Raw genomic sequence first — 13802 nt, 5'->3', positions numbered from 1 at the left:
TCATCAAGGTACACTGTACGTAGCTAACACCGATAAAATATTGACAAGATTTAGCACCAACAGATGATGTCAATTTCAGACTGGTATAGGTGTGTTTGTCTAGTGCAAAACCATTTTATATTGCACGTTGTACACATAGTCCCATTTATGGTCCCACCAATAGCAACATTAAGTTTAATAAATGTTCATAATGCATTTGAACTAAGCTTACTGTTGAAATTAATGTGGAAAACTGTAAATTCGCCAATGTCCAGAGATTATTATTCCTAATAAATGTAGGGGATTCTGTATGTGTGTATTGTCTCCACATGTATCCTAATATTTGCTTATTTTCATAAGGGGAAAATATAAAAATAATTTTTATTATCATGGAAAAAAATATAAATTATATAAAATGATGTTTCAAAAACCTAAATATATGACTATCTATTTCTTATAATTATTTTGATGCACATATTAAACTACGTAGTTTCTTAATTTTGAGTAGTTGCACATTTGGTTACTGAGAACATGTATTTGTAGTGTTTGGCATGTGTCTGTACTTGGTAAATTGCTTTGCAGCTATAGACTGTGGCCAAGTGGGTAAAGTGTGTGACACACACATCCACACACACTTAAAATTGGAGCCATGAGGCCATGAGTTCGCACCCACTGGCTGGAAAATATCTTGTTTTTTAATGTAATCAGTCAATATTTTATATCTGAATTCTGAAACTTACATATCATGCATCACAGAGTAAAACAGAGTAAACTTAGGTTAACATTAATAAGCATTTCAGAGGTAGTTTTGAAACTCAAAATGGAGAAAAATTCTTCAAAACAAATATGGAATCACTAAAAACTTTATGGCAGAAAGATATTTTTAACTTGGTATAAAAAAGGAGAGTGCAAACTGAAGAAAGCTAAGCAAAAAAATGTATAAGATGTTAAGTGTAACTGATAACAATAACTTGTGCAGTAGTAATTTGGATTCAAATTTTTAGAGAGAGGGGAACTCGAGTAAAAAAAGTGAATGTCTAATTTTTCAGTAGTACAATGTATGCATAGTATGCAATGGGAAAACAAACAGAAACAAGTAAATCATTCATCTGATTCTCAAGTTTACTTGGTAATATTAATCCACAGGAATAAAATTAAATTACAGCATTAACCTTTAACAAATCAGTATATTCTTATCCTGCTTCAAGTGTTACGTATATGTAATTTAATTGCTGTTTTAAATTTTAAAATTTTGTTTTATTCCATTACATGTTATAGTAATGTAATTCTGTTGACTGGAATTTGATATATTCCAGAAATTAGTTAAAGAGAGTGTGTGTGTGATTTGAATTTTTTTACAAAGCTTTAACAATTTTTCAGTCATATCACTATGATGTCTGCAGTGTGGCAGTTTATGTCTAGTACTGGGGCATTATGTCGCAGACATGTAGCATGATGTCCCACTTAGTCATATTATCCTGACACCAGGCCAACCAGTCCTAACAACCTCTTAATGCTGAGTGCCAAGCAAAGCAGCTGTTAGTACCATTTTTATAAGTCTTGGTAGGACTCAGGGATTTATCCCACGACCTTTGCATCTGTGGCGGATGCTCTAACCACTAGGCCATGTGAGCAGTAGAAATTACTTTGACCAGACTGTTTTGTCATCAACACCTAAAAATATAACTTTGTATCTAAAACCTGACCTTGTTTCTGACCTTGACTTGAATCAAGTAAACAACTGTTTTATTTTTGTATTATTCATTCATAATGTGAGATTGAAAAAAGTGAAATCAAGGCTGACAGGGAGTACATGTTTTTAAGCATCTGAAGCTTTGATCTGTTTCTAGAAAGTGATCACGTGACCCTCATATGGTTATCTATTTTTTGCATCTTAGACTGTATAACCTTTTTCAATAGAGAATTTACTCAGTTGGGCATTTTACCTTTATCACTGAAAGGTGTTTTGTTGTCACCAGTTGAATTGAAATTTGTGTTTTTGTTGTGACCGGTTGAGTTGAAATTTTATTTTATGGAATTATTAATTCTTTTTCCTGGAAATACATCAGTGCTTATATATAATTCTTGGACAAACACATTTACTGAAATTTTATTCGGAATTTAAACCACGGAATATTATTCTCTGTGGATCAACAAAGAATTGTTTACACATCAATACAGTCCTACCCACTTATATCGACATCACTTATGTCGACAAGCCGCCTATTTCAACAAAAAACAAAGTCCCAGTCCCTTGGTCTACTATTACTACAAAAATTGTCATGCTTATGTCAATGTCAAGATAAAAAATAAATGTACATGTTGACAGAAGCCCCTGGTCCCAGCTTGAACAAATCCTTTGTTTTCTAATCATTTATGTCGACAAGCTACCAGTTCTGACCCATACTTTGTTTAACTATTAGTTGATCTTGCCGCCAGGCTTTAATTTTCCTCCTAATCATTTATGTCAGCAAGCAGCCAGATCCGACCTGTACTTTATTCAACAATATGTATTTGTCATTAAAATCTTTTACTGCTACATGTATTTGTATTTTGAGAGAATTCATAACTTGTTATCTCTGGGATCTATTTTAAATGTATGACACTTGAGCTGACATTGTTACAATATTATATTGTAAGAATCATTTTCTTTTAATACTTCATTAGCATGTGTCAATGTATACAATATTATGCCTTCATTAATCATATTAGCCGCATGCATATCTCTTATTCGCTTTTATGTACTTTTCACAATGACTTCTGTAACTAAATACATGTACTGTTTATTAATAAACCAAATTATTGACAGGTTTTCATTTCCCTGTGAATACCCCCATCCCTTTGGTAGCTTCAATAAGATGGGAACAGACTGACCAAAATCTAGGACAATTTAAGTACATGTACTTGAAGCATGTAAATAACAACTATGCAACCATGTGCTAATGCCGACAGTGAATACTGCAGTGAATGTTATTCATATCAGGATGTGACAGATGCAATATTTTATTGTGGATTTTATTACATAAAGTTAACCAAAATGTAATTTGTCAATATAAAAGTGTATTTCACACTGGTGTTGTCTTCATGTACTCAAAATTTCCATTGTTTTCTCAAAGTGTAAATGCTACTCACTGACAACAGGTCTCCCCTTACTGATGAATTTAACTTGTATCTAATTTTTCAGACCCCCCCCACTTATCTTGACATCTGCCTATGTCGACAATATTTCCTCGGGCCCAAGGATGTTGACATAAACAGGTAGGACTGTACTACACTGGCTATAGCATACGTCATCACCTTCCATTTTGGATTTTCATCGGGACTCGAACTCAAATTCATTAGAACATTTTATTATTAGGACTTGTATTTTTTAAATCTTGGATTATTCTTGGATTATGTTTGATTTGATTCTTAAAAACCATAAGTTCTTTTTACATTTTTACCTTGTTTTTCTAGGAAAACAAATTATTTGTTAAATTTTACAAAGTTTGTTGTCTTCACTCTTTTCTTGTTACTGTTGATTAAAGCCTAAACATGTAACACAAGTAAGTTTGGAATTTTGCATAATTTTGATACATAGTAGTTCAATATAAAGGGAGCCATAGTTTATGAATAGCAAAAGGTCAAATTGCATATTTTTAAGAAGTTCAGAGCAAGACTAATGTCCATTTCAAACAACTATTTAGTCTGATAAAAGGAATGGAAGCCAATATACAGATACATGCAAATTTTGATTTTAACTGTATTGATTAGTTTTTCTTTTATCTCTAATTTTTCTGTTATGAGAATCAACAATGGAATAGCCTATGGTTATACAATATGATTCATTTATTCCCGAGTACAGTGTTTATTGTCAACATAATGGCAAATAAAAGAAACCTGCAGAAGAGTTGCTGTTGTGCTTTTAGGTTTTAAGTTCGTACATGAAATTAACACTCAAGTGGCAAAGGAAACAAACCTGATGCTGATGGCTTCTGTCGCACAATATTGTTAGCTTGCATATATGAGCAGTGCAAGTGTCAACCTACATGTATCTGGGATACTTTTTGCAACCCACGACACTATTCTGATATTTAACATAAAAAGGAGTTGAAATTAAAATATAAATATAAAATCTTAAAACGATTTTTAAAGCAATAATTTTTGCTCTTGCATGTAGACGCAGCATCAGAAGCTGTCTCAAGTTTCAATTACCACTCTAAAATGCTGTGATGGATGGTAAAAGTTTCAGTTACCACTCTATAATGCTGTGATGGATGGTAGAAGTTTCAATTACCCCTCTATAATGCTGTGATGGATGGTAGAAGTTTCAATTACCCCTCTATAATGCTGTGATGGATGGTAGAAGTTTCATTTACCCCTTTATAATACAGTGATGGATGGTAGAAGAAATACATTTTGATAATGAGAAACTAGAGCAATGGTTAACCATCAGAACTTGTCTGATTTTGCTTCACTTCAGTCACATAAGAACTCGATTTTGATATTAATTCTGTTTGTATTTCTTGCACTGCATTGATCACTGACCTTCATTGTTTATAATAAATATATTACAATAATGCAACAGAAATTAGGACATGAATGTGTCTTTATATTCTGATAACACAGTACTGAAAAATACTACTTAGATTCACTGTGCAAAATAAATGTAGTATTAATACAGTTTGCAAGGCAATGTCATTATGTTATTATCTAAAATGTAAGCAGGCACTATGTATAATTAGAACTAGGAGTGTGTATGTGTGTGTGTGTGTTTTGGACTTTTAATATAGCTTTAATAATTTTCAGTCATATCACTATGATGTCTTCAGTGTGACAGCTTATAGTGATGTCTAGCACTAGGGCATCATGCCGCTGACATGTAGCATGATGTCCCATCCAGTCACATTATCCTGACACTAGGCTGACTAGTTCTAACACTAACCTCTTAATGCAGAGCACCAAGTGAGGCAGCTGTATAACAATTTTTGTAAGTCTTTGGTATGACTCAACTGGGGTTCGCACCCTGGACCTCCCGCATCCGAGGCAGACACTTTAACCACTTAGGACACTGGAGCACATATTAAAGGAGTCAGCAGTTCAGTATGCCTAAGGGGTACCAGTAGATGGTGAGCCTGGGAGACTTAGTTTCTGTTTCAGCTAAATGGCATTATTTCTGTCATTGTGAACTTTGTACACATTTATAAATTTTGGCAACTGATGAAGTGCCGGTTAAAGTGAATTTGACCTATGAGCTTTTGACCCTATGATAGTATCCACAATTTTGGGTTAAGGTACATGGTCCAGGTCTGCAATTTAACACTATAATTGTGTGAAAACATTCTTCGTTGCTCAGTCATAGAAACCGTGGACATTGACCTTTTTGACCCTAACAGTGATAACTGTTTTTCCTTATCCCAAGTGCAAGCCATCCACAAAGCTTGCTCCTGGGTGGTACTGTAAAACTAATATTATTTAACAGAAACCATTTTCTTTCTTTCATTCACAATGACCTTGAACTTTTTGCTCCAAAATTAACATGATTTATTCATTACCCAAAGTGTCAAAATTGCACATTAGATGGGGAGAACTTGCGTGTATGTGTGAATATGAAATGGACAGAGGGATCATGCTGGGACAGATAGATAGCATAACATAACAACCATCTTCTTTGCAACAATTACTGGCTACAAGGGTCTAAGAAGTGAAAGACTTTGCAAAATAATAACTGTAGCAATGCAGACACAAGGAAAGCTACTTACATCACAGAAAAAAATATTAACCAAATTCTCAACAGAGAATTTCAAACTACTTCAGCTTGAATTAAGCAAATTTTATGAAAGCCACTTGAGCAAATTTATCAATTAAGCAAAATCTCCAGGATTTGAAAATTATGTTTGTATGCATTAGTGAATAAGGCACATCAGCACATTAATGGCCATACTGACTAGTTTGAGCTTGAGTTAATGCATGCTTTCGAAAAGTGGGCTCTTTCAAATGTCTGTATAATGATTACACCACCATCCCTATTACCTGACTTGCAAAACGTAAACACAAAATTTCAACAATGACAAACTGATGGTTATATCTGAAAACTGATACCTATGTATCACTATGCTTATGCAAGTGAGAACAAATATATTTCTGACTTAAAGTTAGGTTTAAAAATATCCAAATACAAATTTCTTTTTATCTCAGAATTATGCTTTAATCAAATCTAAATATTATGAAGTTCACGACAATACAGAATTTATATTAACAAAAATATATCTGTTGAATAGCTGTCAGTAAATTTATTTCTAATTTCATTTCCTTCAAAGGTGTGTGTGGTTTGGATTTTTAATGTAGCTTCAACAATTTTTCATTCATATTGCTATGATGTCTGCAGTGGGGCAGTTTATAGTGATGTCTAGCACTGGGGCATCATGCTGCAGACATGTAACATCGTGTCACACCCATCAAGATTATCCAGACACAAGGCCAACCAGTCATAGCACTAGCCTCTTAACTCATTCGGCCCCAGCGGTTTTTGTCGTTTTTGCCGGAAATGTGCGTAGGAAAGACATTTGGGGGGCTATTTCTGAATACCATTTTTTAAAATAAGTCTTTGGTATGACTTGGCCAGGGTTCAAAACCCATGACCTCACACATCCGAGATAAATGCTCTAACCACTTAGGCCACTGGAGCAGTCATTTCATTCAAATATAAAATGTACTACTATAATTGGTGGTTGTGATATGATCACACTGACGGTGGTTGCTAGAATTTCACAGCTTTAAAGTAGTGAAAAATATTAAACAGTAAAGAATAAAGTATCTGATCTTGGTTTAACATAAAGTTTAAAATGCAGATATTCAAGCCCATACATTAAAATGTATTCATCATTTCAGTTCATTTAAGCCAAAAGAAAAAAATATGGTATGTTCAGGTTACTTGACTGACCCAAATGTTTAACCTCTTACCATATTGGGGATTTTTTTATTCAAAAGAAAATATGCAGTCACCGAACCTGTCAATGCCAATGATTTGTACCAAATTAGACCATACCAAAGTAGCAAATGGAATGCTAAGCTTTATCTGCTCATTCACTTGTAAAACAGACATGCAGCAGTGAACAATAAACAATATGGTGCATGGAAAAGCATCCCTGTACCCTACTCACTGTGAAGCTTAATAAATGATGTCGCAGCAATGGTGGCAATTATTTACTATCAGTGAATCATGATTGTACGTTCATTAATATGTTTTAATCAAAACACCCAGTCTTAAGCCTGAACAAAAGACCAGACCTTCTATCCAACTAGTCCTATAGTGAAAGTCATACAGGTCACATACTAGCTTTTAATCAATGTAAAATAATTTTAAATGTTGTTCTAAAATTTAATATTAAAATATAAGCAAAGCTTATTCAATTACGACTGCTCTGCATATTAAATGCCATCAAAAAGCTTATTCAATTATGACTGCTCTGCATATTAAATGCCATCAAAAAGCTTATTCAATTACGACTGCTCTGCATATTAAATGCCATCAAAAAGCTTATTCAATTAAGACTGCTCTGCATATTAAATGCCATCAAAAAGCTTATTCAATTATGACTGCTCTGCATATTAAATGCCATCAAAAAGCTTATTCAATTACAACTGCTCTGCATATTAAATGCCATCAAAAAGCTTATTCAATTATGACTGCTCTGCATATTAAATGCCATCAAAAAAAGCTTCTAGATGAAAATTACTGATCACTACGTACTTCTGAAAAGGTAGCCAGATACTAAGCTTGGTCAAAAAAAAAGAATGTCAGGTCTGTCATAACAAATAACACAGTAGTACATACCAGTCTTCAACATGCGCTGCTTTCATTGTGACATTACAGTGCACAGCATTCAATCCAGTTTATACTGAATCACAGCTTTTAGTTAACCATGTCCAAAAACATCTGCATATTTTAACATTGATTTTGCCATATTTCTCAGGTGTGTATATAATGACCTTCCAAAGGAATTTGGATGTATGAGGATCCAAATAAACTGAATAACTGCCATTTAATTTTATGTGTAATCAAATTCTAACAATGACACGCATTACTAAAATAGTCGGTTCTGAATGCCTACATGACCAGTGTGACGTTTACTATTGATAACAAATGCTTTCTCCATCAAACATGGTTGCCATGTTAACCACAAAATGGATGTATGCATATGGTAAAGGCATTCCAACCAGTTTTGCAATATGCATGGTTTTGTACTAAATATGGATATAATGATAAAATTATGTGTTGCCTACTCCTTCCAGACAAATATAAATGCTATATTGATCGAACCTGGTAGACATGATCACCACAAAATGGAGATATGGATGTGGAAAGGAGATTCAAGTCAGATTTATTTTGTAAGAGTCATTTTATTGTATTTTTGGACTATATGGATATGATTTTGCATAGTGTTATTCTCCTAGATGACAAATGCTATCTTGACAGAACTTAGCAGACCACAATGAACATTCTGATTGCCTATACTTTTTGAACTATTGCATTTTGGTTCATTTTATTTTGGTTCATTTTATTTTGAGAAAAATAATCTTCAAACATGACTATTTTAACTTTAAAAAAGTAGCATATACTCCATCAAGTCCTAATTCATAAATCAACACTGTATGTATTGATTATAACATGCAAAGAAGAGCATACTCTGCCCCCCCCACCCCTTTGGTGGTTCTCTTGTTATTCCATGTCAGACAGTTTTGTTTTTCAATGTTAAATACATACATTGGCACAAATAGCCAGAAAATTAAAACATGAATCAGATCATAGTGTTGTGTGTGAGTTGTAACCATAAACTGCAGAAGTCCAAATCCACTTGAGTCTGTCCATGTGAAAATTGCCTTTTATTTAAAACTTCATGGTTCACTTCTTGAAAATGGACTAAAGAGCATTTCTTTCATCAATAAAACTTGCTGACGAGGGTACATAAATACGTAAAGATGCTTCTTAAGGGGGAATATTTACTTGCAGTGAACCTTAATTATAATACATATACACTATTCATGTATGAAAAAAGAAGTCTAAAAACCTACCATACATTTTGGGCAAAGTAACCTGAATCACACATACTTTTTTGTGGCACATTATGTCACATTTTCCATGTTTGTTGTCCATTTCTTTCAAAGTGGAGTCATTTGTATTCATTCTGCATTTCATTTAATTTCCCTGATAACATTTCCCATTTCAGGGTATGTACAGAACACCTAAAACCATGGGCATGAAAAGATCCACTGTCCAGCATAAGTTACAAAATTTGTTGGTCAAGTAAAATGTTAAGCATCTTGTCCAAAACTTTGTAGAATATCAGTAAAACAAAACCTTTGGGACAATCTTTGGTCAATCTGTGTTAGGATTTTTCCATTATTTTATGATTTCTCCAGTTTTGATCCTGAATGGAAAAATAATAGTCACCTATCCTCCTTGCTGGCCTTGGAGTAGTACGCTCTCATGCGGATAGCTGAGTAGAAGCTGAAAGACTCGTTCAGGTAATTTGTCTCACTTGTTCTAAGACTGAAATGACAGAGTAGATTCATTCATAATACATGTTTGAGAAAATCTGAAATAATGAGCCAACAAGGTTTCTACAGAACAGTAACTCTCACCCCTCTCTACAACATAATTAGAAAAACTTGGGACACAAAAATCTCAAGGGTGATAACAACAATGAGGACACCCAAAATATCCACATCTGGATATTTTCCATTGACAGCAAGAAAGTAATTATCAGATGTCATATTAAGCACAAGATGTGATCATCAATGTAGTCTCTAGTTACGTATTAATGACATATGATCGTTATGACATATTTTTTAACTTTAAGGAACAGTAATGTATTATGTATTTCCCAAGGACAAAGGTATAGATCCATCAAGGTTTACAAGAGTTACTTTGCAGCATATGTTATAAAATGAAAGAATTAAAGTTGCATTAAAGGGAGACAGTTAAGACATGTTCAGCCACATCAAGTTCAACCTTCAGTCACTTGTTTCTTTGTCAAATTTTCATTTTTGTGATTGTGCCGATGTAGTCAAAACGAATCTTGCAAACCTGAATTGCACCAAGGTATTCATATATAAACAGGCTGCTTAATTACAAGATTCCAAGGTCACTATGGGATGTATGGTGAGAAGCAAATGTCAAAAGGAGAGCTGCCATCTCCCACCCACACCTGCAAATGGTAATGCAAATCTAATTAAGTCTAAAAAAAAATATATTTAAAAAGATAAATATTCTTTCATAACTGAATATTAAGGGATAAATCTCTGTACACAACAAAGGGAACCATTGTCAACAGCAATGACACTGACTGACAAGGATCCTAAATACATATATGAACATTTGGATTTACATGTACTCTATTATTGTCACTATGGCAACCAACATGGCTGAATAGCAAACAAGAATCAAATGATTAGATCTCTGTAGTACATGTACTTGAATAAAAGCAGTAATTTTTCCAGCTTAAATAATACATGGCTAGAATTCTGTACCATATGTATCAATATATAATGTACTGCAGCCAAAAACGATGATCAACAAAGACCGAGATCTGTTTTTTCCTGATAAGCCTGCAGATTATGGTCCATCATATGGTTACCTGCACCTTGAAGCTGACGTGCTAATCTGCCAGCAAATTATGTCATGGCAGACTGGGTCAATGCTGTTCATAAGTGGGTATACCTCCTATAATAATATTGTAAAACTAATGTAATATTGTAAAGTATGCAAGTATTTAGTTTAACAGCATGTCAGCACAATCTGGGCTATATATTACCATACAATAACTAGTTAGCAAAACAATGTTCCAGTGCTGAGTACATAGCAAGTAGCAAACTTACTGTTTTATGGTTTGTAACCAATAGTAAAAGCTGGTTTCAAATTTATGCCAACAAGAATTCTAAAAGTGACACTTTTGCCTCTTAGTAAGTTATTCTGTTATTGAATCAAAAAGCAAGCAGCCAAACTCTGCAACCTGCTACTCCATCTTCAGTTCCAACCATGAAAATGGCCAAATCAAGTACCTTGCAAACATAAATTCCTAAAAAGAAAACTGCCAGAACCAAAAGTAAATATCCACTGTAAGACAAAAAGGCAAAAGGCAAAGATGCTGCAAAAGGAACCCAAAAATACATACACAACCTAAATCAAATCACAAAATGGGTAAAGTCATTCAAATACATCATGGTCACATTTCTTTTTTAAGAACCACAATCTTGTTTTAAAAAACCATTACCATATCAACTTGAACATCATCACAGGATGCATCTCTCTGCAAATTGGTATCTTCATAAGTTGCCTCTAACGGCATGCTTGGACATATTCTATAGTTCAATCTCAAAGTCGATGGTGAAGCAATATTGGAAAGATCATGATCCAAAGGGACAATGTAGTAAATGTATAGAATATCTGTTCAGGATACCACTTTATGGTCATGTTACAACTGATGCTGGAATCAAATTGCACATTTAAGTTCTGCACAGGAAGTTTTCAAAAACAAGGACTGTAAGAGGAGTGGAGCTATAGGACAGTAATGTCTTTAGGGACTAGCATATTAAATACAACTTATTGGAAGCAGAATCTATCTGTCAAAGGCTATGAATATAAACTGTTTATGTTGCAGCTGATACCAATCAATATCTTTTGAATCAAATAAACAGCACAAAAATAAACTGCTAAATTATACACTATAAGAACTGGGAAACTCATTCAATGTATACATGTATCTAAACAAAATATTTTACTTTTAGCGAGAAAGCTATAGTATTAATTAATATAAAGTTTAATGCTAAATTCTAACACACCTCATTAATCTAACACAATCTCCCCTGGTAAAGGGTATGCACAGTCAGAAAATCTGACAGATTTTTCTTCAACAATTGGCAAGTTGATTGGGGCCTGGTGCACTGAGATATTCTGATTTTGGGAATTTTATTTGGGCCTAGGCCCATATCAATGTGGGCACTGGGAAACTGATTGGGATCTAAGCCCATATCAACGAGGAAATTGGGAATTTTATTAGGGGATGAGCCCATATCAGTAAGAGAAACATTAATATCCCTTAAAATTAAAATTTTCATGAGTACACAGATTCTACTGGAAATTTTACCTAATCTTTAAATATCGTACATGTACACTGGGATTGGTGGGATAAGGGCCTGCAGTATATTCTCAGTGTCACCACTGCGATGCTGTGACTCCCTTTTAACATTACAGTATATACAGCTTTGCATTTTCTGTTATTTCTCAATACCATTATCAACAGTATGCTACAATGGGCATAACAGTCACGTATTTGAGGATGTACATGATGCAAATCCACCGTAAGGCTCCAGTGATGTGTTGCCGTTAAAACTAAATTGATACAGTAAAACAACAGTATTAACACCCTGAAGCAGTCAAAGTATATACAGGGTATTTACTAACCAATCTAGCTTGTCCAGACATTTTAGTCTAGTCATGTGTGCATCTTCACTACAAATAGAAACTGGATTTGATTTCCAACCGTAACAAGTACTGAATGTTGCTCTAGTAAGACCAAATATTTTCTGAAAGTATTTACACCACAGTACTGGATTAAGCATACAGTTTAGTTTTAGTTTTCAGTAATCAAAAAGGTACAAAAATGGTGATGTTATAAGCACAAGGACATCATCCAACCCAACACATGATGGGCCACACTGCATTTTATATTCTCACCCATGGAGCAGTTTTTAAACTTGGCCTATGTTTTTCACAGCCAGTCTGCACAAGTTATGAAATGGATGGATAAAAACCCATGGCAGGCTGGATTCTGGCCCACATGGGTTGCATGCTGGACAACCCTTATCTATAGTGCCACTGAATGCACTGACATTTTATATATTTCACAAAAGCTTTCTCACATAAGCAAACTGTATGAAAATAATTATGTAGAAATCTGAGAAAAAAAAATCCAAAATGTCATGTTTTGTAGCCCCATAATTATATATGCACTGAGTATATAAATATATCTCTCCCATGGCATGTAATATTTGAAACTGTTCATTCAGGGACAGGGGTATTGTTCAAAGTGCATATTTTCCCTTAAATTTGATCTTTGATGAAGACTTGAGAAATATAAAAAGTATTAGCAAGTTGATGAATATATCCAGCTGGATTTAATGTATGATTTCACATTAAAAAATGTGAGAAATTTAATTTAAATAAGGACACAGTATTTTCAATAATAACAAACAGAGAATGACTTCCAGTGAAGTGGGCTAACTCGTTATAAGCAAGACTGATGCATACAAAAATACATGCCAAAGAGAACATCTGCAGTATGTTACAGTAATCAAAGTGTAACATAATTCAATAAATATTTTATAACTAGAGTGGCAACATCACTAGGCAAGCCCAAGAATGGAATGCCCAAGGAAAAAGACGGGGAGAATGAGGAAGACCTGGTGAAGGTCTGTCAAGGAAGAGATCAAGGATGCCAGAACAATGTTAGTTGACTGAAGAGGACAGCCCAAAAACAGGTTCAAGGCAAGTCATGGAAGCAGAGAAGCAGAAGATTTTAGCAACAATATTGGAATTATGTTTCTTCTGGTATCAATTTTCACCAAATCCAAAGGGATTGTTGAAACCTGAGCCCAAAGGTCAAGTGTTTCAACACTGAAAAGAGATTGGAAAAAAAAAACCAAAAATCAAAACTGTCTGATTCAATTTAAAGTTTCTTTAATGAAGGTGCTAATCTGGTATATTGGTTTTATTTAATCTTCTTCTATGGCAGTATGCATTCCTGATCAGCTGACATAAAATGGATAGGTGAGAAAGTTTG

General features: G+C 34.0%; 1 protein-coding gene across 1 annotated transcript in view; it reads right to left on the bottom strand.

Moving 5' to 3' along the window:
• LOC149778337 (protein SCAI-like) overlaps positions 1-13802 on the bottom strand; it is a 121231-nt gene that overhangs the window by 56649 nt on the left and 50780 nt on the right. Inside the window, exon 4 of the mRNA XM_089939150.1 lies at positions 9413-9511. Coding sequence (XP_089795276.1) covers positions 9413-9511 — 99 coding nt within the window. The remainder of the gene's footprint in view (positions 1-9412; positions 9512-13802) is intronic.

Source organism: Sinohyriopsis cumingii, chromosome 17 (genome assembly GCF_028554795.1).
Source record: "Sinohyriopsis cumingii isolate HCF-2022 chromosome 17, ASM2855479v2, whole genome shotgun sequence".
NCBI lineage: Eukaryota > Metazoa > Mollusca > Bivalvia > Unionida > Unionidae > Sinohyriopsis > Sinohyriopsis cumingii.
This window is presented reverse-complemented; position numbering and strand designations above follow the sequence as displayed.